The sequence below is a fragment of the Oryzias melastigma genome, linkage group LG15 (assembly GCF_002922805.2).
Source record: "Oryzias melastigma strain HK-1 linkage group LG15, ASM292280v2, whole genome shotgun sequence".
In the NCBI taxonomy this organism is placed as follows: Eukaryota; Metazoa; Chordata; class Actinopteri; order Beloniformes; family Adrianichthyidae; genus Oryzias; species Oryzias melastigma.
The window spans coordinates 25,362,958-25,389,259 of record NC_050526.1 but is presented as its reverse complement, the minus strand read 5'-3'; the positions used below and the strand labels follow the sequence as shown (position 1 = coordinate 25,389,259).

The window sequence follows — 26,302 nt, the reverse complement described above, 5'->3', positions numbered from 1 at the left end:
TTTCCTTATTTTTTCTATATAAAACTTTTTAAAAATATGCTATATAGATGGCCTAAGCCAGAATTTCTGATTAAAATTATTTATTTTCATTTATGGATTTGCTAAATGATCTGCATTTGAACTGGCAAAGTAAAAATAGTCAGTAATGAACTGGATTATGGTAAATATGTGAAGGAAAATACAGTAGGAGTTATCATACTTAATGTTTAACGGATTTAATGTGTCATGTGCATGTATACCGGTAAGTGAAAATATTTCTATTTATGATTAAAAGTTTTTATGCCAACGTTTACATGTGTATTTTTTCCCGTAAATATATGACTAATTATCCTATGCTTGATAAATCTATGTCGGCCTTTAGACATTTTCTGTTGAGCTTTTATTTATTTATTTTGTTTTGATTTCTTGAAAATAAACTCATTCCAATTTTACCTATTTAAAAATAAAGCATTTAAATTAATCAGTATAATATAATAGTTTTTGTTTCTCTTTCTTTGGTCCTGCAGTTTGACTGTTGTTTTTTTCTTCTGATTAAAATCCTCCACTTGTTGCAAAACTTAAAAAAAAAGGCAAAACATTGATTTTGTCATCAATTCAATAGGCGCATACAGATGTGTAGCAAATATATAAAAACAAATGAAAGTGATGACTTTTTGTAAAAAAAAAAAAAAAACATTAAAAAAGTAAAAATAAAAAACAGCCAGCGTCTATTGATTTATTTACTGGTAAAATACTTTGAAAATAAAAAGCTCAAAAAGTAGATTTTTCATGGTATCGTCCCTTTTATTTAATTTACAAAGCATCTTACGCAAAACAACAAGCAAAAATATAAAAAATATAATATTTATATATTTGAGGTTCTGTTTTTATATTGCTCAGAAAATAAATCTCTGAAGCTCAATTCTCTAATGTTGTGATCGGCGGAGGCCCAAATGTCCAACGGCATTGAACGCAGCACTGCAGTGTTGGCTGGAGCGGTGTCCCGTTTGAGGACAGTCTGTGAACTCGGGAGGGGAAGTGCAGCTCCGTGGAAAAACTCCCAGGATTTACACTCTGCCATTTTGAGTAAAAAACGCGGCCGCTGTCGGAGCTCAGACGTGTCCATCCAGTAGCTGACATGACGCGGATGAAGGAGCTCCATCGCTGAATTTGTGAGTTTTTCCTCTAGTTTACGTTTCCTCGCGTTCTGTTTACAGAGCTGGGATATTTGAGGTGGCAGTAAATACGCCGTAAACTGGTTGTTTGTTTGTTTTGGAATCTCGGCGCGCTGACAGCAGCGGCTCAGCTGTGAGCGAAGTTACAACTTTAGTCTGAACTGTGAGCCCCGTCCGGAGAGTGGGCCTCCCGAACCGGGACGTGGGCCTCTGTTGTGGATGACAGCGTGCAGGTTCTGTTTGCTTTTCCCTCTCAGAGTTCCTTTGGGTGAAATAAAGGGGGGCAGAGAGGGCTTACCGGCTACTCTGTGCTTCCCATCAAAGAGCAACAATCTTCAGGACTTTTTAACTAATTGCAAATTTATGTATTATTATCTTTTTTGTTGTGTTTTCCCCCAAAACTCCAAAATACAATTTCCACAAACGTCACAGATGAGTTGTTTTTGTTGAACAAGTTATCAGACAAGCCAAAATACTAAAATTCTGAGCACAAAACAAGAACATATTTATATGTTTCCGTTTTAAACATGTTTCCAGATGGAATCAGCTTTAGTTCCTGAACTTTTTTTTCACTTTTTTGCTGTTCGTGCTCCTCTGAGCTGAACAAGTCTCCACAAAAAAGTGCAGTGAAAGCTGGAATTAAAGTATTTAACCCTCACAAAGCTGCATTTTTTTCTCTGTTGGCAGACAAAAGCTTGCAACTTTCTCCTGTGCTTTGTTTGATGGGCGCTCCCCTGTGTGCTGTCAGTGATGCTCGTGGAAATGGGTCATCACTTTTTTCAGGGGTGCAGGCCACAGTTCATTGCCCTCATTATCACCAGTTCAGAAGTCACTTTTTAATTTAAACAGTACTTTATGAAATGTGTGGCTTATCATTTGACATACATGCAGCTGTGAGTGTAGGAAACATGCACAGGAACTCAATTTATCTGGAAACATCTGTTTTTCCAAGTTCAAGGTCAGTTTTTCCCCCTATGGCTGCAAACATTTTCCTTTTAGTCATCATTTGTCAATATATGATCAGTCTGGACAACTTCCTGTCACTGTGGGATTGTTCGCTTTCTGTTCCTCTTTTTTTTGCAGCCTTTTTGGAAATTCTGCAGTTAGATAAAGGGGTTTTCAGGGTTATTTAAAAACCAAAATGTTATAAATTTCTGCAGTGTTAAGCTATAGACAGTACAATATTCTCTAACATTTTGAGATGAATCTTATTGTTTTTGTCTCCTTTGACTTGTACCATCTTTTAATTTATTTTCTTCTTAATTATGATTAAGGCACTTTTAGCCAAAATAATAAAAAAATGTAATTTTCTAGGACATAATGCCTGCAGGGGTAATTAGAAATTGGTGCCCCCCTTCCCATAACCCACCTGTTCACATACTCTCCCACTACCTTAACAATCTAACAATCCCGAGCAATATTGGAGCTTTTCAGCCGTACAGTTTTGAGCCAGATGTCAGCTCAGACAAGGAAAACAAAGACGTACATGGATTTGATTAACAGTTCCTCTCAAACCCACTTTTAAGTGGTAGGGGTGTGGTCTTCTAACAAGCTCACTCCTGATTGGTGAGTGTGGTTGCCATAGAAATGTTGATGCGTACAGACTCAGACCAATCTCCGCTTACTTAGGATGTCTGTTGCTGTCTGTATTGCAAAAAGATGGTGACTAAATTGACTTAATTTAGTTGGAACCAGAAGTAAGTTATTTCTATGGTTGACATCACTCTCACTCAGTCCAGTTCTCTATTTACTGTCAATGGTCAATTATTAGTTATTAGGAAGTTTTTTATTTATTTTTCTGTCTGCTCTTTATTCACAGCGATTTGAATAAAGAAATACTCAGGAATGCAATTTTGACCTTGTTTCTATTTGTCCTCCATCAGAAAAACGTGAACACAAGAACACGTTCAAATCACCAAAAACACCAGTGATCTTCTCATCATAATAAACATCTGTAGTCTCCATGTCTCTCCATGTTTTGGTCTGACGAGACAACTGCTTCTCCAAGTCCACGTCGTTATTGGAAAAAGAAAATGATTTTCTGAAACAAGAATGATATTTGCTGCATGTTGAGACAAACGGAGCAGGCTGGTATTTCCTGTGTCAAAGCGGCTTGTCCCGGAGGAATGTAAGGAATGTATTTCTTTGTCTGTAGATTTGGCAGCCCAGTGGGCTCGCTCCTGCTCCGTCTGTAGGAGATCCCAGGAAGGGACAGTAGATCAGGAAGGAGATAGTCGGCTGACCCTGCCCTCTTACCCCTTTATCCATCAAAACGTGTCCCTAGAGTTAAGTATGATGGATGAGCGTGTGAAAGTGTCAAACTCATCAGGAGGATGTCCTGAAGTCGGTCCACTTCCCGGTTCGGAGCCCCCACTTCCCTGTTTGTTTACACAGAGAGGAACTTTCCACTTGGATGTCTGCTTCATGCAAGCAGCTGTGAAGGGGTGGGGGGGGTGCAATTGTGGCTTTCTGCCAGTCTTTTTATATTTTTATGGGGGAGATGAAGCATCAGCGGTTTGCTGTGTCCTTTGAGCATGCTCAGTGCACAGCTGTCAGCCTATCAAAAGCTGCATAGGGTTGAGTGGGTCGTGCAGCTTCTTTACTTAGTTGAATGTTGTCAAAATAGCCTCACAAGTTTGATTCCTACATGAAAATCTCTTCCCTAAGGGGGGGCGTTATTATTCATCTTCTGGCGATGCTCTCTCCGGGCTTCACGCTGAAGCAGCTGCTGGGTCACGCTGGAAGCTGCTCTTACAGTTGACTTCATGCTGTTTCAGCAGCCGTGTTGAGCTCACACGGAGGAACTTCAGCGTTAAAGATTTGATGCTAATCACAGCATCCACAGTGTTTTTCCAAAGTCCCACTTTCAGCTATTTTCATTAGTTTTAGCACAAATTAAGGCACTCCATTATTTTTTTATTGTGAGAAAATTCACCCCATTGTTACCTGATAGCCCTCTAATAAAAATGTAGCACATCCTGGGATGTTCTTTTCTTAGAATTTACAAGCAGTTTTAGCTTTAATTGGCTGTTAGGGGCAATTTTCCAAATTTGTGATGTGATAAACTGTTATTAGTGCGCTAGGAAAAGTTTCACGATTTCTTCAGTGGAGAAATCACTGAACCAAGGGAAAAACAAAAAGAGTTTCCAAATTCTCTAATAAAAGCTGGAATGTTGATTCCAAGTCTCGGTCAGGTGGAGTTCAGCCTAAAATGCCAGGAAATTAGTTTTTAAGAAAACTTAAAATGTTCAAACCTTACAACATTTCTCAAACTTTTATTCATTTGAATAAAAAAAACTACATAATATTAAAGACCCGCTCCGATCATCTTTTAATCTTTTTTTTCTGGGAGATAGTTTTTGCCTAGTGGGTGAAGTTTTTTAGAAAAAATTGCCTCTGAGTTGTGGGCGGAGCCGTTGACGAAGAGGAACCCCACCCCCCTTCCCCTCACCTTTGCTGAAAACGAAGGCAAGAACATGCCAAATACACAAAAAACACAATTTTCATCACAGCCGGTCTATATTGGGAAAATACCAAATAAAGGGATTAAATTTCCCCCAAAAATGTGATTTTCTCTTAAATAAGGTGTCATTCACTGTCTCTTAAAAATATTTAAAGCTATAAACATGTTATTTAAGTTCATGAATTACACTGAACAAAAATATAAATGTCCTTGCCCCTTAAACTTTAAAGTAACAGTCTTAGGCACTGTCGTAGATCGTGTCGTCTAATCAGTATCTTGATATGGTTCACTTGAGCAATAAATCATGCCGTCTAACCAGCACCTTGATAAGGCACACCTGTGCAATAATCCGTGGTCTAATCAGCATCTTGATATGGCACACCTGTGCAATAATCGCGTGGTCTAATCAGCATCATGATATGGCACACCTGTGAAGTGGGAAGGATTTCCTTAGCAAAGGAGAAGTGCTCACTATTTATACAGATTTTTGAACAATTTTTGAGAGAAATTGTCGTTTTACATTCTAGAAAATGTTTCAGATCTTTTTGTTCATCTCATAAAAGATGGGAGCAAAAACAAAACTTCTTAGAACACATTTGTTCTCATGAATTTACTAATACTGACAATGGTTTTTGTGTTTCTATTACAGATGCAGAGGTTTTGGTTAGAAGACGGTTAATCTGAACGTTTCCGTCATGTGTTCCACAAAACAGTCAAACTGGGTCACGTTTGATGATGACGGCGTGCCGCCCCCATCGCCTCAAAAGTCCCTGGATTTGCCAGGCGTCATCACAGCGTCTGTACCATGTCCCAATGGTGTGAAGTTAGAGTTTCCTTCAATCAAAGATACCTCTTGGAGCTTCAGTAGCCCTCAACATTCTTCTCAAAGCCGCCCAAGACCGAGACGACAGGCATCTGCTCCATGTGGGTCCGCCCTTTCCGCTGCTTTGTGTAGAATTCCCAGCAGTGCCTCCTCATCACACTCCAACAAGAGCACGTTCTCCAAGAGCTTCTCCTCATCAGGCAACTGCATGTCATCTTCTGCATCAGAGTCACCGAACCACTCCTCAGATGAGCCAAGCCCTTTCCCCTCTTTCCAGGGAAACTTGGGACACTACAACCCTTTCTGGGAGGATTCGGGAAACGGCGCAGATGCGGGCAGCTCTTCCTCGGACTCGGACACGAACAATAGCTTGCCGAGATTCTTCATTCGCACTAAAGATGGCAGGGAACCTCCTCGGTCCCCGCTCCAGAACTCTTTCTCCTACGTTTGCAACAAACTGGAAAACTTGCAAGCTGGCGCAGATGACAAACTGGAAGTGACTGAGGAGAGGCGGCTCAGCGGCAGGACTGAGGTGTTGAGAGAGGGTTCGTCTCAGTTTGCTCCTCGAGGTCTGTTCCGCAGTAAGAACCAAGATGGTTGGCCCATCATGCTCAGGATTCCTGAAAAAAAGAACCGCATGTCCTCCCGACAGTGGGGGCCGATCTACCTCCGCTTGTTGCCGGGAGGGGTGCTCCAGATGTACTACGAGAAAGGTCTGGAGAAGCCATACAAAGAGTTCCAGCTCCTGCCTCAGTGTCGACTCTCAGATCTCAGGGTGGAAAGTTACAGCGATCCCCGGAAAGTCCTGACAGTCAAAGTGGAGCATTTCTCCTACACGGAGAAAAAACGCTATCACCCAAAGGTGGAGGTCAGCCACGAGGCGGAAGTGGAACAGCTGCTCAAGTTTGGCTCCACCGTCCATGAGGACATGGAGGATTTGGTCGTCTCCATGGAAGAGGAGATCTTTAAACTGGGGGTGCCTCACCAGCAGAGCCGGCACTACGAGGAGCAGGAGCTGTCTCTGCAGATCACCGATCACATTTGGATCCAGCTGGATAAGTGTGGGGAGGTCATGGAGCGATCAGCTTTCACTCAGATTCACTGTCTGGCGTTTCTGAACGGACACGGGGGCTGTTTCCTCGCCCTCAACGACCTCGGGCTGCTTAGATCTGACTCCAGCTACGGGTCCGAGGACAGCGGCGAGCTGTGGATGGAGATCGCCGACTGCCATTTGCACAAATGTGTTAACGAGATTGAGTTTAAGAGGTCCCGACTAATTAAGTTCTCACCTCCGGATGCGTGTAGAGTGGAACTTATGCGGTACAAAACTACAGCCTTGGGTTGCACGGATATGCCCTTCTCTGTCAAAGCTGTGGTCACAGTTCAAGGAGCTTATGTGGAGCTCCAAGCTTTCCTCAACATGTCGGGCCCCTTCCTGTCCTCCCTCAGGGCCTCCGGCGCTTACTTCCCGCTCTGTGAGAACGTGGTGATCCGCGTGCCAGTCCCAGGCCACTGGGTCAGAGTGACCCAGACTGCAGGTTTACTGCGGCAGAGGTCGCTGAAGGCCAGGATGAACCGGAACGCCTGCCTGGGCTCGGTCGGGGCTGCAGATTCACAGCCCGTCATGCAGGTGTCGATCGGCTCCATCAAGTACGAAAGTGTGTATTCAGCCGTCGTGTGGAGGATCGACAAGCTGCCAGCGAAGAACACGGGTAACAGCTTTCTGCTTTACAGCGCTTCTGCTTTAGCCCTGCACACTGCAAAAAAAGAGCGCCTAATAATGGAAAAAAAACACTAATCTTAAGAAGAAAACCTGTGCATGCAGCAAGTCAGTTTTACTTAACAAGAAATCTTCTGATGATATTTCAAAATCTAGAAACAAGCATTAAAAAAGAAAAAGAGCTAATTGTTTGATAGAATTACTTTAAACTGAATGTTACAAAAAGCTTACAAGTTGGTTCACCTTAATAAGTCATCATAAAATCTAAAACTAGCATTTATTCCTAAAAAATAAAAACATCTACGCTTTACTTAAAAAAAACCCAGTTCAAACTTGCCAACATTTATTGAATTCTAGAATAACCTTAAAATCAAATGAAAATTGACAAAGAGGGTTTCTTGAGGTTTAAAGACCCACTTCACCCCCCAATGTAAAAAGAAGGTCCTCCAGCTGCAGAAACTTTTATTAAAATTAAAACAAGTAAGACAGTTGAACATGATGTTTTTTATCATTAGAATTTTGGTATGTCACCATCTTTTTTTCCCTTTTACTTTTGGTTTAAACAACATTTTAGTAGAATCTATTTATTGAAAAAAAAAACTCAAAACAATTAGAATAAACTGAGCTTTTTTTTTTTTGCACAAAACACATAACTAAATCATTTCAATCATTTTACACTGCTTTTGTTCAAAACTTTAACCACTTTAGTGAAATTTAACAAACTAAAATGTTTGGAGACTTTTTTTGACTATTAGTTAAAAACACATTTAAAGAACATTTTCACAGAATTTCTGACAGTAAATTATCTTTTTTGCCTAGTTGTTTGACATGTTAAAAATCTAAGTAGAAAATACAACATTTAAATAACTAATCTGTTATGTATTCAATCGTTAACATTTTTCATTAAAGATAAAGAGCCACAATAAAGGGATAAAAGAGCCACATGTGGCTCCGGAGCCACAGGTTGCAGACCCCTGCACTAGAGGATGACTAGATCCTTGATACCAAATATAAAATGACTGGCTGTTGTAGGGTTAAATATGAAACAAATGTCATTTTTTAACTACTTATCCCACCAGCAGCACCATATCTCAACGCTTTGTTTTAATCGTTTGCTCCCAGCCTTGGATTACAGCCACTAAAGACCTTTGTTGTGTCTGCGGTTTTTCAGCGGTGGACCACCCCCACTCGTTTTGCTGCAGACTGGAGCTGGGATCCGATCAGGAGATCCCGAACGACTGGTATCCTTTCGTCACGATGGAGGCGGAGATCATGGGCGCGGTGGTGTCTCAGACCAAAGTGAAGTCTCTCGGCACTGCGAACGACATCCAGCCGCAGAAGCACGTGACCAGCTGGACGCGCTATCACTGCCAGGTGAGACGTCTCATCAGCAGCGCAGCTGTCCTCCATCGTCTGCCTGTGGCTCACCGAGCTGGATGTGTTGCAGGTGGAGGTGGAGAAGAAGTGGATCGAAACGGGATCACAGCGGAACGCCGGGTGTATGACGCAGTGATGGACACAGGGGGACGTCATCTCTTTGGTTCAGGAAGAAGGATGACAAAAATGAACATATTTTGCTTTTATACGTGTCAAAATCATTAAATTACTCATAATCTGGTATTATTTCTCATTAATATTAACACTATGATTTATTCTTAAAGACTGAAGATTTCTAGATTTAATAAAGTGTCACAGTCTTTTTGCATAGCACTTTACATTTCAAAGGTTTATTAAGACTAAAACTCCTCCTTATACTACTGTGTACACATAAGCTTGCATTTGCATCATCTGCACTGTCCTCTAGCAGCCTTGATAAATGCACGCATCGAGTTTAATGTGAGATAAACAACTTAAGTGATGTTCTGTTCTGTGACAAGATAATTCCATGCAGATGTTTGGGTTCGGCACTTAAAATTCATTTTTGTGTGTGTTCTCTCCACGTCTGATAAGATTAAGAAGCACAAAGAGGCTAAAGCAGCAGTTTGACATGAACTGCAAACCCTGCAGAACAGTTTTTAAAAGTCATTTAGTGCTGATTCAGCCGTAAACGAAACACTTACTGTGCAAATGTAGGTACGGATGTGATAAAATGCTTTTACTTTAGTTGCCTGTCTCACATTGACCTTTGACTTTAGAAAAAGGTTGTGTTATTGAGGACTGTAATTTTATTTAAAAGAATCAAATCTTTATTAAGATATTTTTCTGTCTTAAGGTTGTGAATAGATCAAAAGAATTGAGTCTTAAAATGGTGAAGGGCTACATTGTAAACTTTAAATGGGGTACCTGGCTTGAGCTTGATTATTTTTTTAATGTACATTCAGAGTAAAATTGACCATGAAATGCCATGATTTGTTGATTTTTATAGCTTTTGGAGAACTGGAGTGAGAGAATCAAGAAAAAATGTTTATATTTTCTTATTCTTTGGATAAAGAAACAAACTTTTTTAAGTTGTTCAGAGAAAAATGTCTTAGAGCTGCTCGTTGCTACAAAATAAAAGATTTTCAGTAACGTGTGTGTTATTTGAAAAATGTCATTTGTGGTTTGAAAGCTTAGCAGTACATGGAAGTGAAACTCAGTTCCATGAGCTTTAGTTTTATTTCAAAACTGAGCTGTTTGTAAGTACACTATCTGTTGTTCTCTTTTTTAACTGTAGGGGGCAGTATTTGTATTAGTAATCACATCCAACAGCTTCCTAGACGAACTGCTTGAATTTTCCCCCGAAAAAAAGTGATTCCTAACAGTAATAGCCCGTTTTCTACTTGATTCCAATGGAAAAAACCATACAATTTTTTTTTACATAACTCCAGAAAAAATCATTTGAGGGGAAATTATAATAAAATTGAAGCAGCTCCCTGTTGCTTTTTCTACTTTTAGTGTCAATTTAGAGATTCAGATTCAAAGAATATGATTAAGAAGATGTTCATAGCTGTCTGTGTTATCTCGTGATAACATATTCATGATTTTTTAAATTACTGAATTTTATTGGTGCCTTTACTGTGTAGTACTGCACTGAAAAATCCCCCCAGAAATTAGTCAAAATGTCTAAAATTAAATACATTAATTTAAATAAGCAAAATAAAAATTGCTAATGGGAAAATAAAAACTGTCTTCCAGAGATTTCTTATTTTATGGAAAAATTCTAGTCATTAAGTGATTTTATTAAGGCCTTAGATTTTTTTTATTTATACACTTTTTGACAAGATTCAATTTCTTGCAAGATGGAAAATTAGACAATTTTTCATGAAACAAGTGTCTTTTTACTTTAAGATTCAGTTTATGCTTGTGCATCAGATGACAACCCTTTGAAAAAATGTGCAAATAGAGACTATCATAAAAGTAATGCAATATACTTGAAGTTTACTTTTCATCTATATATTTAAGTATTTAGTTAGTATGGTTCCTACATTACAAGAACATGGTCGATAGTTCATGTGATGCAAACAAAAAGACATCCAATCACAAGCTTACTCCTACTAATTAAGGGATGTGTGTTGTATACATTTAATAATCATAATTTTTCCCTACAGCACTTTAAACAATATCTGAATACATTTAAATGACACTTTAAACACTTTAAAAATAGTATGAAATCCCCAAAATTCAGGTTTAAACTGCTTTTGTCCCAGAGACAAACTTAAAGTTTCCCTGTATGTTAAAATACATTATAATTAGTCATTTTTAATGTCAAATGAATAATAAATATCTATCAATTTAAGTAAAATTTTTGGACAGTATTGTATCACCAAAGTTAGTTGAATATTTTATGCATCAATTTGTGGACCATTTGTTGAGTCATGTGAGGGAAAAATATAAACCCACAGTTTCTTTAAAAATGGTGTCATTATGCTGCCTTAGAAATGATTGAACATCTCCCAAACAGGTAAACTTCTGGTAGAGCCGCAGTTCTCTGAACAGAGCACTGAGACAGCTGATGGTTGTATAATTAAACGAAACAGAAACCTAATCACAGAAACACAAGACAGATTTCTTTGTGAGGATGTCAAAGGTTTCTCCTTTGCTTTAGAAATAGGTAAAAATAAAATCAAAGGATGCTTCTGAACTATTTCTTCTGTTTAGTCTCCAGTCAGTCACAGCTTTAGGTGGAGTTGGAAGGTCCTTGGTTTTATCCTCCATTGTATTTTTGATCTTCAAAGATCAGTAAAGTTCGGTCTTGATGACGAGTCAGTAGTTTTAAGCAGAGGCCTGGCTTCCACTGTGGGGATGAAACATTAGACCTTAAAAGTGATGCCTTAAAATACAACAAAGTACACACAGATGAAGACAAACCCACAAAAAAAAAAAGAACTTCAAACGGTTGTGGTACTGTGTGCTGTTTGCCTCTTTTACATATATGTGCCCGGAGGCGCTGGTTTTTAAAAGAATGGATCCGTCGCCTCAGCTCATCAAGACTGATACAGATTGATGACACCTGCGTGTCTCTGAGGGCTGCGTGACCGTGGGTTATCACTCCAAACAGACAGAAGTGGTCATGTCTCCGTCCTTCTGGAACCATGCTGACTAACACAGGCCCAGTGGTGAGCAATCCAACTTTTAAAGCCCGTTTAGCTTCATGAAAGCAGAACTATTCTCAGAGGTCACCTGATTACTTTAAATGTTCAGATGTTGAGGCTGAAAGGTGAAGTCAAGACTTCAGCATCAAATGAAATAAAAACACACTTTTAGATCTGATTTATTTATAACTACTTTTTTTTTAATCTAAAAAAAAAAAAAAAAAAAAAAAAAACAGGCCAAACTCTACTTGTCCATAATCGACGATGTGATTGACAATATGAAGGAGCTCTTCTTGGATGAAGGGATTGAAGATCGGGTCTTGGATGATTTAAGACATGTGGGTTTGACTCTCAACTATGACGCACATGTAATTCAAATCTCGTGTGTGTGGGATGGGGTTATCCACCTAATCTATTCGCTGTGCAGCTCTGGGAGTCGAAGGTGATGCAGTCCAAAGCAATAGAGGACCACAGAAGGAACAACATCAACTCTTCAAACTTTGTGCTGCAGCTTCCAGCTGGTTACCAACAGACTGAACAGGATCTTGCAGGTGACATCATTTGAGACATGTATGCTCCCTGAGGGATAGAAATTCCAACTGCCGGGAATACATTTTTTTTGTTTGTATTTGTGAGCGTGAATAGTTCAAGGATTTTTCACAAATCAAATTCCATCTTAATTGATGGATCTCACCTGGTTTCCCTCCTGATTTCTACTCTCAGCTCCAGTTGTGATTCCTGCAGCTCAGAACATCAACAGTTTACCAGTCAAGGCAAGTTCTCCCAGTGAATTTGTATTGCTTGACCCATCTGTGTTCGGGGACTTGTTGACAGAAGGGTTCTTACAGAATTGTGGAGGGAAAGGTATGAGCCTCAGGAGTTGTAAATATGGAAAATGGCTCACACACTAAATAGGAGGAAAACTATGCTAACTTAAGAAAAAAGTTTAACTTTGTCAATCATCTGCAGAGACTTTCTTTTCTTAAAAAAAAAAAAAATCTCCCTTTTTGTTTTTTAGCTATTTAGCCAATTTTGAATCTGCTGTATTCAAAGTGAATGTTAATTTGGTAGGAACACAATTCTGAATGAAACTCAAAGATAAAATCCGTTTTTATCTTATTTATTATTTAATTACTAATTAATTTTTTTATTTGCTTTATTTTAGTATGTTCTATATTTTTCTAATGATGGAAGACATGTACTCATTTGTGACCAAAAATATGCTGGGTGGGCCACTATTTCCTTGCTTCACTCCATTTTTATTCAGCCACTAGTAAACAAATAGTTCCATGTGGTTTTCCTCGTCCAAGCTATGGTCCTACCCACAGCTCAGAGGCGAATTTATAATGAACTTCTGCCGCTCTGCAGAAACTATGTCCTAGAAAGGGACAAATGTTTAGGGGATTCTGGCTAGAATCTGCATAATAGTTAAAACTCCACTGGAAATTAGGGATGTGTATTGGCAAGAGTCTTACAATACGAAACATATCACGATATATCCCAAGACTGTACAGAACAATTCAACAAAAAAAATCTTTTTGTAATGAAATGGTGAAATTCCTTTAATGTAATCGTCACACGATATATTGCCATATCGATTTTTTTTTTTTTTCTTTTTAATTTCTTTATTTATTTCTTTAATTTTTTCCTTACATCCCTGATGGGAGTGCTGAAAATGGCTCAAAAAATGATTAAATAGGTCTTTAGATTGTCAATATAAGACTTTTACTCAAGCATTTTAGGCTCAATTTCTATGTTTGAACTAACCTTTCTAAATAAAACTAAGTGGTTTCAATTAAAATTTCTGTTGTAGATAAAGTGTATATCTCTTACTTAAATTGGCTAATTTGTTTCAGAACAGTTAGACTTTTATATTTCTTTTAGCAAACTGTGCATGAATAAAACATATGAAGCAATGAGTGCTTTTTGAATCCCATAACCAACACTAAATCAGTTTTTTTTCTTAATGATGTGATGTGGATTTACATATTTTATCTTCAATCCCAGGTTTATTTTTTTATGGTTTTGTTTCTTGTATTCATGCATTCTTCCTATTGTAAATGTACTCAGCTCCATTATTCCTTATGTTTGAGTATAGAGGAATTCAGGGACTCTTGCCACGTTTTCCCTCCCTGCATCACTGGCGTACCCGGTTCAGATCCCTGCTGGAGTCACCCTGCAAACCGCCTCAGGTCCACAACAACTTCAAACCATAGGTTGGCATGTGTAGGCAGAATTCAAAGTTTGAAATGACTTTTTCTCTGTTCTTTTAAGGTCAGTTATACAAAGTGAACGTTCCTGTGGTGGTTTCTCAGGCCCAAGCGGGGCAGCAGCCTGCATCACACCCCCCACCCAGAGTCGCCGAGTGGGGAGACGCTCCAGCCCTTCAGCCAGCTGTGGTTCCACCTCATCCCATTCCTCCACATGTGCCAGAGCTGCCTCCTCTCCCCGCCTCCTCCATCACACATCCAAGGCCCAGTCTACCGCTTTGTCAGGAGAGCAGCCTTCCCCAGATAGACCTCACACTGGGAGATAATGAGCCAGCTCCTCCACCTGAACCTGTGAATGTCTCCACCACTGCCTCACCCTGCACTCAATTGTTAGACCTCCAGATCCGTGCAGAGGAGGCTTTGGCACAAACGACAAAGAGCAGAGACATTTATGACATCCTGAAAGAGGTGATTGAGAAGGAGACGGAGAAAGTTGAAAGAAGCAGGGATGGAGCAGCTGGAAGCTCCGGCGGTCGGTCTGAAGCTGCTCTTCAGGTAAACTCCACAATGATTTCACTAATGGTTTTTCCTGGAACCTCGTCAAAGCTTTGCTCAAGCTGTGTACAATAGTTCCTCATGTGTGGGTTGTTCCACCTTCAGGGAGTGGGAGCCGTGCTGAGTTTAGCTGGGGTCAGGTGACTCCTACAACTTTACATTCTACTGCCTGAAGTTCTTTGGATTCTAATATTTGTTGGGATTTTTACTGGAGGAACTTTCTGTTTTTCCAAATTTAGACATAACCTTTTTTAGTGCATTCAGTTGGTTTAATCAGTTCTAATTTACACCGTTTTTGTTTTTTTCTTTCTTCAACCTGGTATCCAATTCCAAAGCTTAATTTTCCTGCTAACGGTGATAAATGTCTTTGCCAAGTTTTAATTCGGGAGCTTGGGCAGTAATGTAGCTATTAGCCATTCCACCTTTTCTTTTGCTAATTCTAGAGAAAAAATTTTGGTGTTTATGATCTTTTTTCATTTACTAGGATAACTTATAAAGCAGCAAATTTGGCATCCTTTCTTTCCATTGTTTAAAATGTGCGTAGGGTTGTCTTTTTCTTTTTTTTTTTACCCCACAGTATCTTTTGCATGTTTATTTTTATTTTTTTTGCCCAATGTATTTCTACATTTTAAATGACAAAAAATAAACAAATCAGAAGGACATTTGTAGTTTGTAAAGTAACCACACTTGACCTTGAAAATATATAATTAAAATGTTCAGTTGTTTCTGATCATTTGGAAAAACTAAAAACGCAATAGAAACTGGACTTTTTCTTTGATCCTTAATTTCTTGAATTGAAAAAAATGTGGATGGATATTTGGGTGATTCTATTTCTAGGTCATAGTTTTTAACAAATTAAAAGCCAATAACTATTTCTTAAGAGAGAAAAAAAAATAGTTTCATGGTTTTTATTTTTATTTTGAAGGGACCTGTTTTTGCAGAGTAATAAATCATGACAAAACTGCTCCTTTTATTTTCAGTTTGGACCTGAACCATGTTCAGAAAGTGTTCTCCAAAACAAAATGTCTCTTTCAAGCCTTAAATCAGGGGGTTGGATCTTCTCAAAGTCTATTTCTCTGCAGGATCCTGACTTGCTTTATCATGTGTCTGTCCTTTAAGCAGGACTACAGCGCCCTGTCTGACATCATTCAACTGGATGGTCCAGCAGACAACTCTGACCATGAGGACGAGGAGGTTCCCGTGCAGGAGAATGACTTTCTGGGCTTGATCAATGCGGAGGTCATTAAGGCCCTGCAGGAAGAAAATGAAAGCAGTGACAGCAACAGCGTGTCCGGCAGCAGCAGTGGAGGAGTCGATGAACTCGCTGATGTAGAAGAAGGGGTAAAGGAGCCTCTGAAGGTTTCTAGTTTATATTTGCAGACATCATGTAAATGGTTTGCTAATTTGGTTCCTCCAAAATGTGATTATTAGGATCCTTTGAATTCAGGCGATGATGTGGTTGAACAGGACATCCCGGACCTTTTTGACACCGACAATGTCATTGTTTGCCAGTATGACAAAGTAAGAACATTGTGTCTCTTTATGGATCGTTTCCTGACTCTTAAAGTGCCGCATTGACGGCTGATGGGGAGGAGGGGGAAAAAAATTGGAAATTCTTCTTTGTGTTACAGATTCACCGCAGCAAGAATCGCTGGAAGTTTCATCTAAAAGACGGGGTGATATGTTACGGAGGTCGGGACTATGTGTTCTCCAAAGCTGTTGGGGAAGCAGAGTGGTAAAGAGCTCCAAGAGAGCAAGTGATTGTGGCAGGGGGGAAAAAAAGGAAACGGTGATAAAATGTGTAAATTAATTCTCCTTGGTTATATCATTGGCTGAAAAGCTAAGTCATAAAAGTATAGTTCTCATTTATTAATATCAGAGAAAAATTGAAGACTGTCAATTTCTTTCTCACATGAAAAAAGGCTTAGTTCTTGTTAGTCATGTTTTCATTTGTCATTTTCTTAATTTTAACATTCTTTCTGCTTTCAAATTGTTCATTTGACAAATAAACTGATGCACTGCATTCATGTTTCCTTTTCTTTAGGATTAAATATCCTCCAGATTCCTCTCTGGGAATGCACCTTTCTAGCTCCTGTAGAATGAATTTGCTCTAGCGTTGCTTCAAAAAGCGTGTGCTGTTCCCTTTTGCAGAGTTGCGTTTATTTTTTTGCTAAAGTCTTGGCTTGATGGAGACAGATTGCTGCAGGAAGTCACCTGCAGCACATCACCAAGATCATCAGTTGAGTTGATTTCTGGACTCTGGTTTCCAATCGGTGTGTGAAAATTGTCTCATCCTCCCCGAACGTCTTCTGCAGTTTGAGCCTGATGACTTTTAGATCTTCAGATCATCTTGGGGGAAATAACTGCCAGTAGGGAAGGATATCACAGCTGAAGAACTTGGATTTTCAGTCCATTCAGGTTGTTGGCTGACTATTATTTTTGAGTGAATAGTTCGGTTGAGCCGAAATGTGGTCCCAGATCATAATGCTGCACCTGCAGGTTTCAGCGGAGGCATTGTTTCATCTGCTGCACCCCAACATGCCCTTTTATCTCTGATCCCAGAAAAAAAATCAATTTTCAGAAGCATCTAAATAAAGACTATACAAACTGTCCATTAAAATGCCTTTTTTTCTTTTTCAAAAGTTGAGTTCTCTGCAAAATAGATCAATATTTGCAGAAATCTTTAACGCTTTTTTCCTTAAAACTGTTTTAACCACTAATCCTGCTTAGTAAAAAAACAACAAAAAACGTACAATGTATTTCTGATCTAGAGCTAGCAACAATTTTCCCTTTAAAAAAATGGCAATTTGTAAACTTTAAAATCTATGAATTTAGTAAATATAAAGTAAATGCCTAAGGAATACGACTGGTAACCCTTTCATTGGACATAACCTGAAAAGTACAGCAAATGCATCCCAGCTCACATTTTTATCAACCCTTTTGCTGACATGGAATTGAAGGGAAAATAAAGAGACTGCTGAGTTTGTCTGAGTACGATGCTAAAACAGTGAGTTGTGTATTTTCCAGGAGTGCTGCAGAAGCTGGAGTTTACAGGGTCAAAGCGGATTTTTCATTTGCAGAGCCGTGGACGGGTTTGGCCCTAATCTTCAGAGGAAAAGCAGACATTAAAAGCACACCGACGGAACGGGGGGGAAAAAAAAAAAAAACTCCTTTGGAGTTCAAATTAATGTGAGCTTCAGCCATAATAGCCTTAAAAACAGTACAAAGGGAACCTATTCAAAAATACTTTTTTATTTTTTTTATTTTAACCCCATTTTGCTTCATCCCATTAATTAGCAGGATGAGTCTTTTGAAAAAGGTGGATCCCCAACTTCTTCAATCTACTTTTTTAAAGTATTTTTCAGTGAGATAATGAACCTTATTTTCCTTAAAAAACTTGAAGATTTTCTCTTTGAACATTTAAAATGAATTTGCAGAAGAAACTCTTGAAAAAACACTCAGATTTCATCAACTGTTTTATACACTAAAAATAAGAACTGAGCACAAAATGTTAACAAATCACACCTTCCATCTTTTTTGACTTATTTCAGTGTTTTCTGACTCTACAGAAGGCTTTAATCTAACAAGGGAAAATGGAAACTTTCCCCATGGATTTAAAATGGTTTAACTGATGAAACAGCAAAATAGATGGAGTTGGAAACCCCCCCCCCCCCAGGTCTAGCTGGAGGCAGCTCAAGTACAGCATTTTTGAAGAGTAGACATCTAGCAAAGGAGAACACAAACTCTCAAATGTGTACAGTTTAGTGATAAACCAAAAATAAAAAATAAAAAGAATTGAGCACACTGGCATTTTTTGTAACAATTACAGCACACAAACCAGAACGTCGGTTATTTTTTTGGCTCAGTTTTTAACATCTGCTTTGCACAACAAAGTGAAATATAGCACAAAAACATATCTGAGGTACACAGAATCACATTTCACAGTTTTGATCATGACAACAAAATAAAAACTTTCTACAAATCTCAAGGAAATTAAATATTTTCACACAGTTTACACGAAAGCTGCTTTGCAAAGCCGGTTATTTCATTGTTTTTCTTACCCCTTGTGCCATTCTGATTACTCTTCTTGCCCTGCTGGTGAAAAAAATACCCATCCTACCAAAACCCCCAAATAAAGCAGCTTATATGAATTTTAAATGTAAAATCTATTAAGCATGGTGAAACAACCTATTACTTAGGAATTCCACTCAAATAATACACAATGCAAAAAAAGACAACCATTTTTTTTCACCAAAACCAAAAGTTTCATTTCACACAGTAAATGGTTATTATTGCTATTATATAAATGTGAAGTAATTACTTCTAAATTATTTATAAAGGGGGGGAAAAAACAGTCAATCTGGAATATTTTTGTCAACAATTTCCTCTCATGGTCGTATGTGTGTAGGAGTTTGATAATGTGTTGGCAACATGTGCTTGAGTGGCCATTTTAAATGAAAAGTCTATGTAAATGCATATTCTGGCATTCACGTGTTGCTACGCATGTTTTCAAGATCATTTTTGGTCTCTACGTACAAATTGTGCAGATATTACACGCGTGTTTAAAGTTAGTGAGGTCAAATTGACCAATCAGGGACTCCGATTTGGTAGCAACATTTGGAAGGCGTCCCTTTTATTTCATGTAAGTGCCAACTGTTTGACATTTCACACCAAGACTCTTCTAACTGTAGGTGGCTAGTGCACTAGTAAACAGTAGAAAAAGAAAAAGAAGCCCCACCCTGCTTGCCCAGTGTGAACACCATGGGTTAAATGCGCGTTCCAGTACCTTTACTTTCATGATTTCCTACCGTATCCTACCGATTTATCTGCAACTTAAGAGTTTGACTGTATTTATGTATGAGTATAAACATGTTTGTACGTGTCTATAATACTGGTGTAAGAACATAGTAGAGTTTGTGTGACAAAGTATGTCTTACAGGCAGCTTCCCTTTGTACACTTGCATGTGTGTGTTTAGGTGTGCATATCTGTGAATTAAATAGTTTGTGTGGCCTTTAACTTTTTCTGGTGTTCAAATGGTTTTATAAGTCAGAAATGACCTTAATAATACGAACTTAGTACAATAACGGTGTACCACCCATAAAAAGTATTTTTTCTAATGATGGAGTTTTTTTGGGAAAAGGTTGCACTAACGTATTTTTTTCTACAAATACACATGGCAGTGGGTCCCTTCTTACCCGCAAGACAACACAAGGGTTAATACGCTGGTTGTCTATTCTGATATTTTAAGAAAATAAAGGCAGCTGCACCTTTTACACCAGTTTGAAAAAAAAAATGCAAACTGATCTGATGCAACTTGATCCAGTTTTTTTTTTTTTTTTTTGACCCCCAAACGTCTGCACACAGCTGATCACGTGGCTCCTTCACTAAGAAAGCAGCCCTTCATCTTAATGTGATAGGCATAGAAGTTAAGCGAGTGAGGTTTCTGGTTGGTCACTTTGTGCGTGCAGACCTGCTGTGATGTCTTTGATCTGCAGGAATCGGCGTTGGCGCGGCAGCAGCTGCAGCGGCTCACCAGCAGGCACACGTCCTTCCTGAAAGCTCGGGTGAAGATGGTGTACAGGAAGGGGTTGCAGAGGGAGTTGATGGGATAAAAGAGGATGAGCAGGATCTTGGAGTGAGACACGGTGATGAGCGGCATGCGCAGGGCGGCGGAGATGGCGAAGAAGGAGATTGGCGCCATGCAAAGAAAGTCTGTGAAGATGAGAACCGCCATGCGCTTTGCGATCTTGGTGTCTCCGTTCCGGGTGGAGTGCTCCGGGTTGCGCACGCTGACATAGATGCCAATGTAGCAGTAGCACACCACCAGGAAAGCGGCAACATTGAGGATGAGAAGGGTCACCACGTAAACCTGAGAGCTGAGGGTGTCGATGTCCATAGGCAGACAAATGCTCACTTTGCTGTAGCTGCTGACTCCCACCAGGGGGAGCAAGGCAACCAGCAGAGAGAAGGCCCAGCCTGCAGCCATCATGGCTGTCACATGGTGCATCCGCAGCCTCTTGTTGACATGCATGGCATTGGTGATGGTGTGCCAGCGCTCAATGCTTATCACAGTCAGCGTGTACACTGACAGCTCACTGGCAAACACTGTCAAAAAGCCGGCTGTGCCACATCCAGGTCCCGTCTGCCAGTCTGTGGCGTAGTTGTAGTATTCATGACGAGAGTGGAAGTCCATGAAGGCGATGAGCATCAAATACAGGCCCATGCATAGGTCAGCAAAGGCCAGGTTACACATGAGAAACCTGGAGATGGTCAGCTTGTGGTGACTAATGAGCAGGATAACCAGGACAGCAAGGTTACCAGCGATGGCGAAAATAGTGATAATCCAGGTGAGGCAGCGCAGGAATGCATAGCGCAGCAGGTCCTCGCAGGGGTTGAAAGCATCTGGCACCGGCGTGCAAATGACAAAGGGGTTGCTCCTGCAACCAAGCACCAGGTCGGGGTACTCAATCTTGATGTCATTGATGAGATTCATGTCGCCATCCGTGGGCTCTCTGCAAAAATATACGAGCGTGAAGATGATTTTGATTTAAAACACTTAGCAAACATAATGAAGCTGGTTCTTATTTTCAGCAGCTGAAGAACCCATCTGTCCCCCGTCATTAAACTGCAAAAGCGTCACATAGTGTGACAACTTCAGCTCTTAAATGAAAAATAAAAGCCTGGTTTATTTAGGCAAACAGATGGGCTGTTGTCAGGTGCATCAAAATAGATTTTTTTTTGTGAATTCAGCAACAGATTTCATTGTAACAAAGCATGCAAAAAGCATGGATCTAGAAGTGAATGCATCAGAATGGAGTTGAGCAGGGAGCTCGTGGCATTCTTTCTACGTCACAAATAAGCTCTTTTTCAAGCTAATTTCTTTTTTCTGCTCCTGATTCCCAACAATTAAAATAAAGAAATTCTCAAAAAAATGCCTCAAGAACATGTTAAACACCAGATACTCCATTTTCATCGGAGTGGGTTTTAAAACAAAAGATGAATGCTGAGGTCATTGTTTCCATACTCGAAGGTCCAGGAAATAACTTACATTTCTATCTCACTGAGATTACATAACTTTGTAGAGTTCTTTAGAGCATTTTCTCTGGAAAAAAAAGAAAAGAAAAGGTTAGAAAGAACAAAATATCAATAAACTTCCCCTGCTAATTGCTGGCTGACTGATCATTTGCATTCCTTGCACTGAGATTTGGTCGTTTATTTAGATGCGTATGGATTTACCTTTGTTTGCGCCGCCATTTGTCGAAGGCACAGCAGTGGCTCGGGTACGTGAGTTCGGCCTCCAGCAGTTCGCCCAGGCCTTGTAACGGGGGGAGACTTTTCAGGGCAAAGGTAGCCGTGGCTTTCAGGGTCTGTACCTGCGTGAGTCCTTTGGCGGGGAGAGCGCTCAGAGCCGTGGAGGAGACATCCCTGAATCAAAGTAGATTGGGAGAATTAGTAAAAGAAAATCAAAATAGCTAAATTACAGGTATTACAAGAAGATCCGGTTATTACCACAAAGTGAGAAGAACATTTTTAGCAACACCTTTATATGAAAGCCAACTGGTTAAAACAGGGTTGCATATCTTGCAGTAAAAGACCTTCAATCCATATTTGCACCAAACTTTCCTGTTAGCCGGCCAATCGGATTTTCTAATTCCTGCCTCTTGGTTGTTTGCACAGACAGAGTGTCACCATCCTAATCTCTAAATAACAACAACATGAACTGTTTTCATTATTTAAACTATTTTTTTGACCTAGTTCAAACACAATTGTGTACTTTGGTCAACTGAAAAGAGATTTTAGTTATTAATACTCTACTTACTTCTTTTACTGAATTGTAAACTATGTGATCCTTGCAAATATTTAAAACTTTGTTTATAGATGTTGAAGATATTTTGCCAGGTTTTAGACTGTTTTTGCTCTCTTTTCTCAAAATCAGCAGGGTGGAGAATGTTTTTTTGTCTAATGAAAAGCTAGGATCGAGAAATAAAAAAATCATTCAAATGAATTGACAATAGAAAAACTTGATTTAAGACTTCAAAAACTCACATTTCTTGATTTATGAACCATTCTTCATTTATTAAGCAGAATTACTTCATAGATTAGAATTCATGAGGATTTATTAGGATGAAAATACTTGAACTAAGATTCTCACTTTGTTAAAAAATTAGTCATTTTGACTTATTACACTTATTTATTGCCACTTAAATCAAAATAAACTACAAATAGACACATGCAAACTTAAAAAATACAAACAATTTGCTTAGAACTGGCAAAAAATACCTATTACTGGACTGTATAACATTCAATTTGAACAATTATATAACAGTTAGCTTTTTTAGGCCATTTTTTTCTTTTTGAAAGCTTGTGTTTCTAGATTTAATAATTTCTTATACATTTTCTTCATAAAAATGACTTGCATCATGACAGATAATTGCACTACTTTATAGAGATTTTCCTCAAAAGATTAGTGTTCTTTTCCTAATTTTAGGCTACATTTTTATGCTTTAACTTCATGTTTAATTGCTTATTAATACACTAGTTTAGATGATTTATTCTCTATAATTTTTACTTTCTTCCAACTAATACAAATGAGAGAAAAAAGGGAAAATCTAAAGGTGTGTTGAGGTTTCTATCCACAGTTATGACCATTCCACTTCCTGCTTTATTTATTTTTTGTTTGTCTCTTTAAGATTTGTCACGCCACAGAATTAACTCCAAAGATAAATGCACTATGACATTTCTTTTTCTTGAGTATCCTGCAGAAGAAGCTAACAGCTGACAGCTAGAGTCTGTGTGTGGGGATGTTGTCAGATCTAATTTTTTGTCAAGAATAGTCATAAATCTGCATTTTTATTGAGTTAAACTGGGCCACATCCTAATTAGGTACGGGGAGAAAATTAGGCAATTTTTTTGTTAAAAAAAGCGTAATTGATTTACTCTAATTTCATGCTTTTTTGAGATTGTCAGCAGAGTAAGATGTCAGGGAAACCTGACATTTCCAAAAATAAAAAAGTGGGCAGGACAAACAACCAAGACAGCTGTTAGACTTTCAATTGAAATGATTATCACTTGGAGAGCACACTATGTTTTTGGAGTGTATCGTTCCTTTTAGCTTGAACTGTTGAAAGATAATAAGGACACTTTTGAAATTCTCTGACAATACAACAACCACTGACACTGCGATGACTTTCCAGCAAGCAGCTGAGCATCTTTGGAGATTTCTCTGCTTGTGGCAAAGGAAGAGTTTGCAGTACTCACAGCAAAAAAAAAAAAAAAAACAGTAATTGGTGGAGCAGCTGCTGAGTCTGACTGCAGCTACGACCAACATCAAACAAAGCTGAGAGCAGAGCAAGAAAATTGTAAATGAAAGCTCTGGATTACACAGTCTTTCGGGGGAAGGTCAGGGGCAGTTCCCTTTGGAGCTTAGAGGACATTTTTATTTACTTAAATTTAAATCACATGCAGAAGTGAAGCAAGGGGCACTTCTGAAGGGGACTTGTCCTCTTTCTTTCAGTAGTACTGAGAAAATCAGTTTTTTTTTCCTGTGAATACTTACAGATAGGTGGGACCTGTAGCTTCTTCAAAAGCATCTTCTGCGATGTAGCTGAGCAATTTGTTGTCTTTTAATATTCTAAAAAGAAATCATAAAAAAAAAATATGTAACCTTAAGCTTAAACTGTACTTATATACTTAGCACAGAGTATGAAAAGAACCCAACGATGACACAAAACGACCAACGATAGCCTGTAACCATCCTTCAACTGCATTTAGTTTCCTCAAGTTGACACTAAAGAGGATTAGCATTATTTTTAGACTGCAGGGTGTCTGCACATATTTCATACTCATCAGCATCCAGCATTTTCAGGCATGGCAAGAAAACAACAGGGTTTCAGATCTCTTTTTAGTCTTGCACAAGCCTGTTTGCTGGTATTCTCAGGTTTATGACTGGAACCAGAAAACTCAAACTGTATTTCATTCAGCATGTTTAATAAAGCACATTTCTGTGTAAACTGCTTACAGATTGTTGAGCTTGGTGCCATTGAACGCGTGAGATTGTATTTCCTTGAAGCCGTTTCTAACCAGGTTCCTGTCGAGGACACAATGTAATAAATTCTAGTTTGTTGTCAAAAGCACCTATCACCAAGGTCAGAAAAGTGAACATCCAATTACATAAGAGGCTTCAATAAACACTCCCAAGAAATGGTGACAAAATGTTGCTATAATCTGCAGTAAAATGGTAACAAAGGAAATTGTGTCTCTGCACTCACATGTCAGCATGTCCCTCTGTCATGCCCCGGAAGGAATTTGCAGGAATCACGTCCATCCTCATGTTGTCTAACATTTCGCTGCAGGCGCAGAAGACAACATCCATCTGACTTGTTTTCTTTTTTTTTTTTTTTTTTTTGCTTCATTTTCAGTCAGGCAAAAGGGATGCAGATTTATGCAAACAAGCAGTTTGAACTGTGACACAGTTGGACAGTTTCCGGCAGAGTTGATGCCACTGTGACATTTTTCGAAAACAAGCAAAAAAAAAAAAGGCCTGAGCATAAACAAACAGATCTATGGAAATCCACGATAGGACAAGGATGCCGACTTTTAAGAGGCACAAATCTAGTTTGGAGATAAACTACTTTTAAAATAGGATTACTTACAGGAGAATGCTGGGGGTCAAGGAGGAGACGGATGTAAAGTCGGGGAAATGCGTCATCCCGGTGTTAGAGATGGTTCTGTGAATGCCACAAGGTTTGATGAGATTTCAAGACTTCCAAAAGAAATTCAAAAAGAAAACATGACTCCTAGATCTTTATAAATACTTCATGACTTAATATTTTTTTAGAACAACCCCCTAAAAATAGCATGATTTTTATAAGCAGTTTTATAATTAAGTATACCTGAGGCAAACATACATAAGAAAACAACAGTTGTGTAACTGTTTTATTGTTGGGATGATTGTATAAAACAAAAACATAAAAGTTAGAAAACAAACACTACTTGTATCTTATCTTGTGCATATTTTCTGATAATCTTGTCTGCTTTACTTTTGTCAAAATTCTAAAAAAAACTTCAGAAAAGTGCAACTCGCAGTTGAGTTAGATCGTATTAAAAGTCCCACTCGAATCATCTTCTGATCTAATAAAAGGGTTCCCAGTGTTCTTTTCATTTGGGATTACGCTGTTTGAGCCAAAATTAAAAAAAAAAAAAACTTTAATTTTCTGGGAAATAATTTCTGCAGAGCGGCAGGAGTTCACTAGAAATTCAAAATTTGAGTTGTTGAGTGGGACCTGTTGGCAGAAAAGATGGTGGAAAGAAGTCCAAGACCAGAACATCATCATCCCCACCACCTTACATTTAAATTAACTTATATAACAGGCAAGTCCTACAGATATGTTTTGACTTTTAAGCTTTGAACCTTTAACACCTGAGATGTTTTTGTCAAAAACCTTTTGAAAAGCTGTAACTCCTTACACGATCAACATGCAGAGAAAAGCGACACTATAAAACTTTTCACCTTTTCAACAATATGCAACACATTACAAATATAAAGTATTTTTACTCCGCGACAGAGCAGATTATGTTGATCGCATTAAGGGTTAAAGTTAAATGCGGTCAAACATGGAGCTAAAGCTCCAAAGTAAAATTTCTAACAGTTTTACAAATCCGAACACTTTCATTAATATCCTTTTTGAAATTGATTAAGTTTTTACCCTTTTTGACACATTTTAAGCTAATCCTAAACACTAAAAAATGTTGTAATAAAAATGGCTACAACTCCTGTGGAATTTCCACTCCTGGCTTGTGATGTTTGGCAATCTCCATTTCCAGCTAATGATTGTCAGCCACCATCTTTTCTACCACCAGTTTTTT

General features: G+C 38.7%; 2 protein-coding genes across 3 annotated transcripts in view; one reads left to right on the top strand and one right to left on the bottom strand.

Annotated features, from left to right (window-relative positions):
* Positions 1-923: 923 nt before the first annotated feature.
* LOC112162080 (stonin-1) lies at positions 924-16,459 on the top strand. Its single transcript, XM_024297729.2, has 11 exons — positions 924-1,151; positions 5,267-7,152; positions 8,332-8,534; positions 11,908-12,009; positions 12,099-12,222; positions 12,395-12,444; positions 13,770-13,863; positions 13,946-14,436; positions 15,556-15,777; positions 15,868-15,957; positions 16,068-16,459. The coding sequence occupies exons 2-11, from the start codon at positions 5,313-5,315 to the stop codon at positions 16,173-16,175; spliced, it is 3,324 nt and encodes a 1,107-aa protein (XP_024153497.1). The 5' UTR covers positions 924-1,151; positions 5,267-5,312; the 3' UTR covers positions 16,176-16,459.
* Positions 16,460-17,894: 1,435 nt separating this feature from the next.
* lhcgr (luteinizing hormone/choriogonadotropin receptor) overlaps positions 17,895-26,302 on the bottom strand; it is a 13,345-nt gene continuing 4,937 nt past the window's right edge. For both annotated transcript variants that reach the window (XM_024297983.2, XM_024297985.2), the window contains 7 exons: positions 25,090-25,164; positions 24,706-24,783; positions 24,456-24,524; positions 23,994-24,068; positions 21,674-21,862; positions 21,486-21,539; positions 17,895-20,949 (listed from right to left, as the gene is read on the bottom strand). In XM_024297983.2, coding sequence (XP_024153751.1) covers positions 19,806-20,949; positions 21,486-21,539; positions 21,674-21,862; positions 23,994-24,068; positions 24,456-24,524; positions 24,706-24,783; positions 25,090-25,164 — 1,684 coding nt within the window. In that variant the 3' untranslated portion in view covers positions 17,895-19,805. The remainder of the gene's footprint in view (positions 20,950-21,485; positions 21,540-21,673; positions 21,863-23,993; positions 24,069-24,455; positions 24,525-24,705; positions 24,784-25,089; positions 25,165-26,302) is intronic.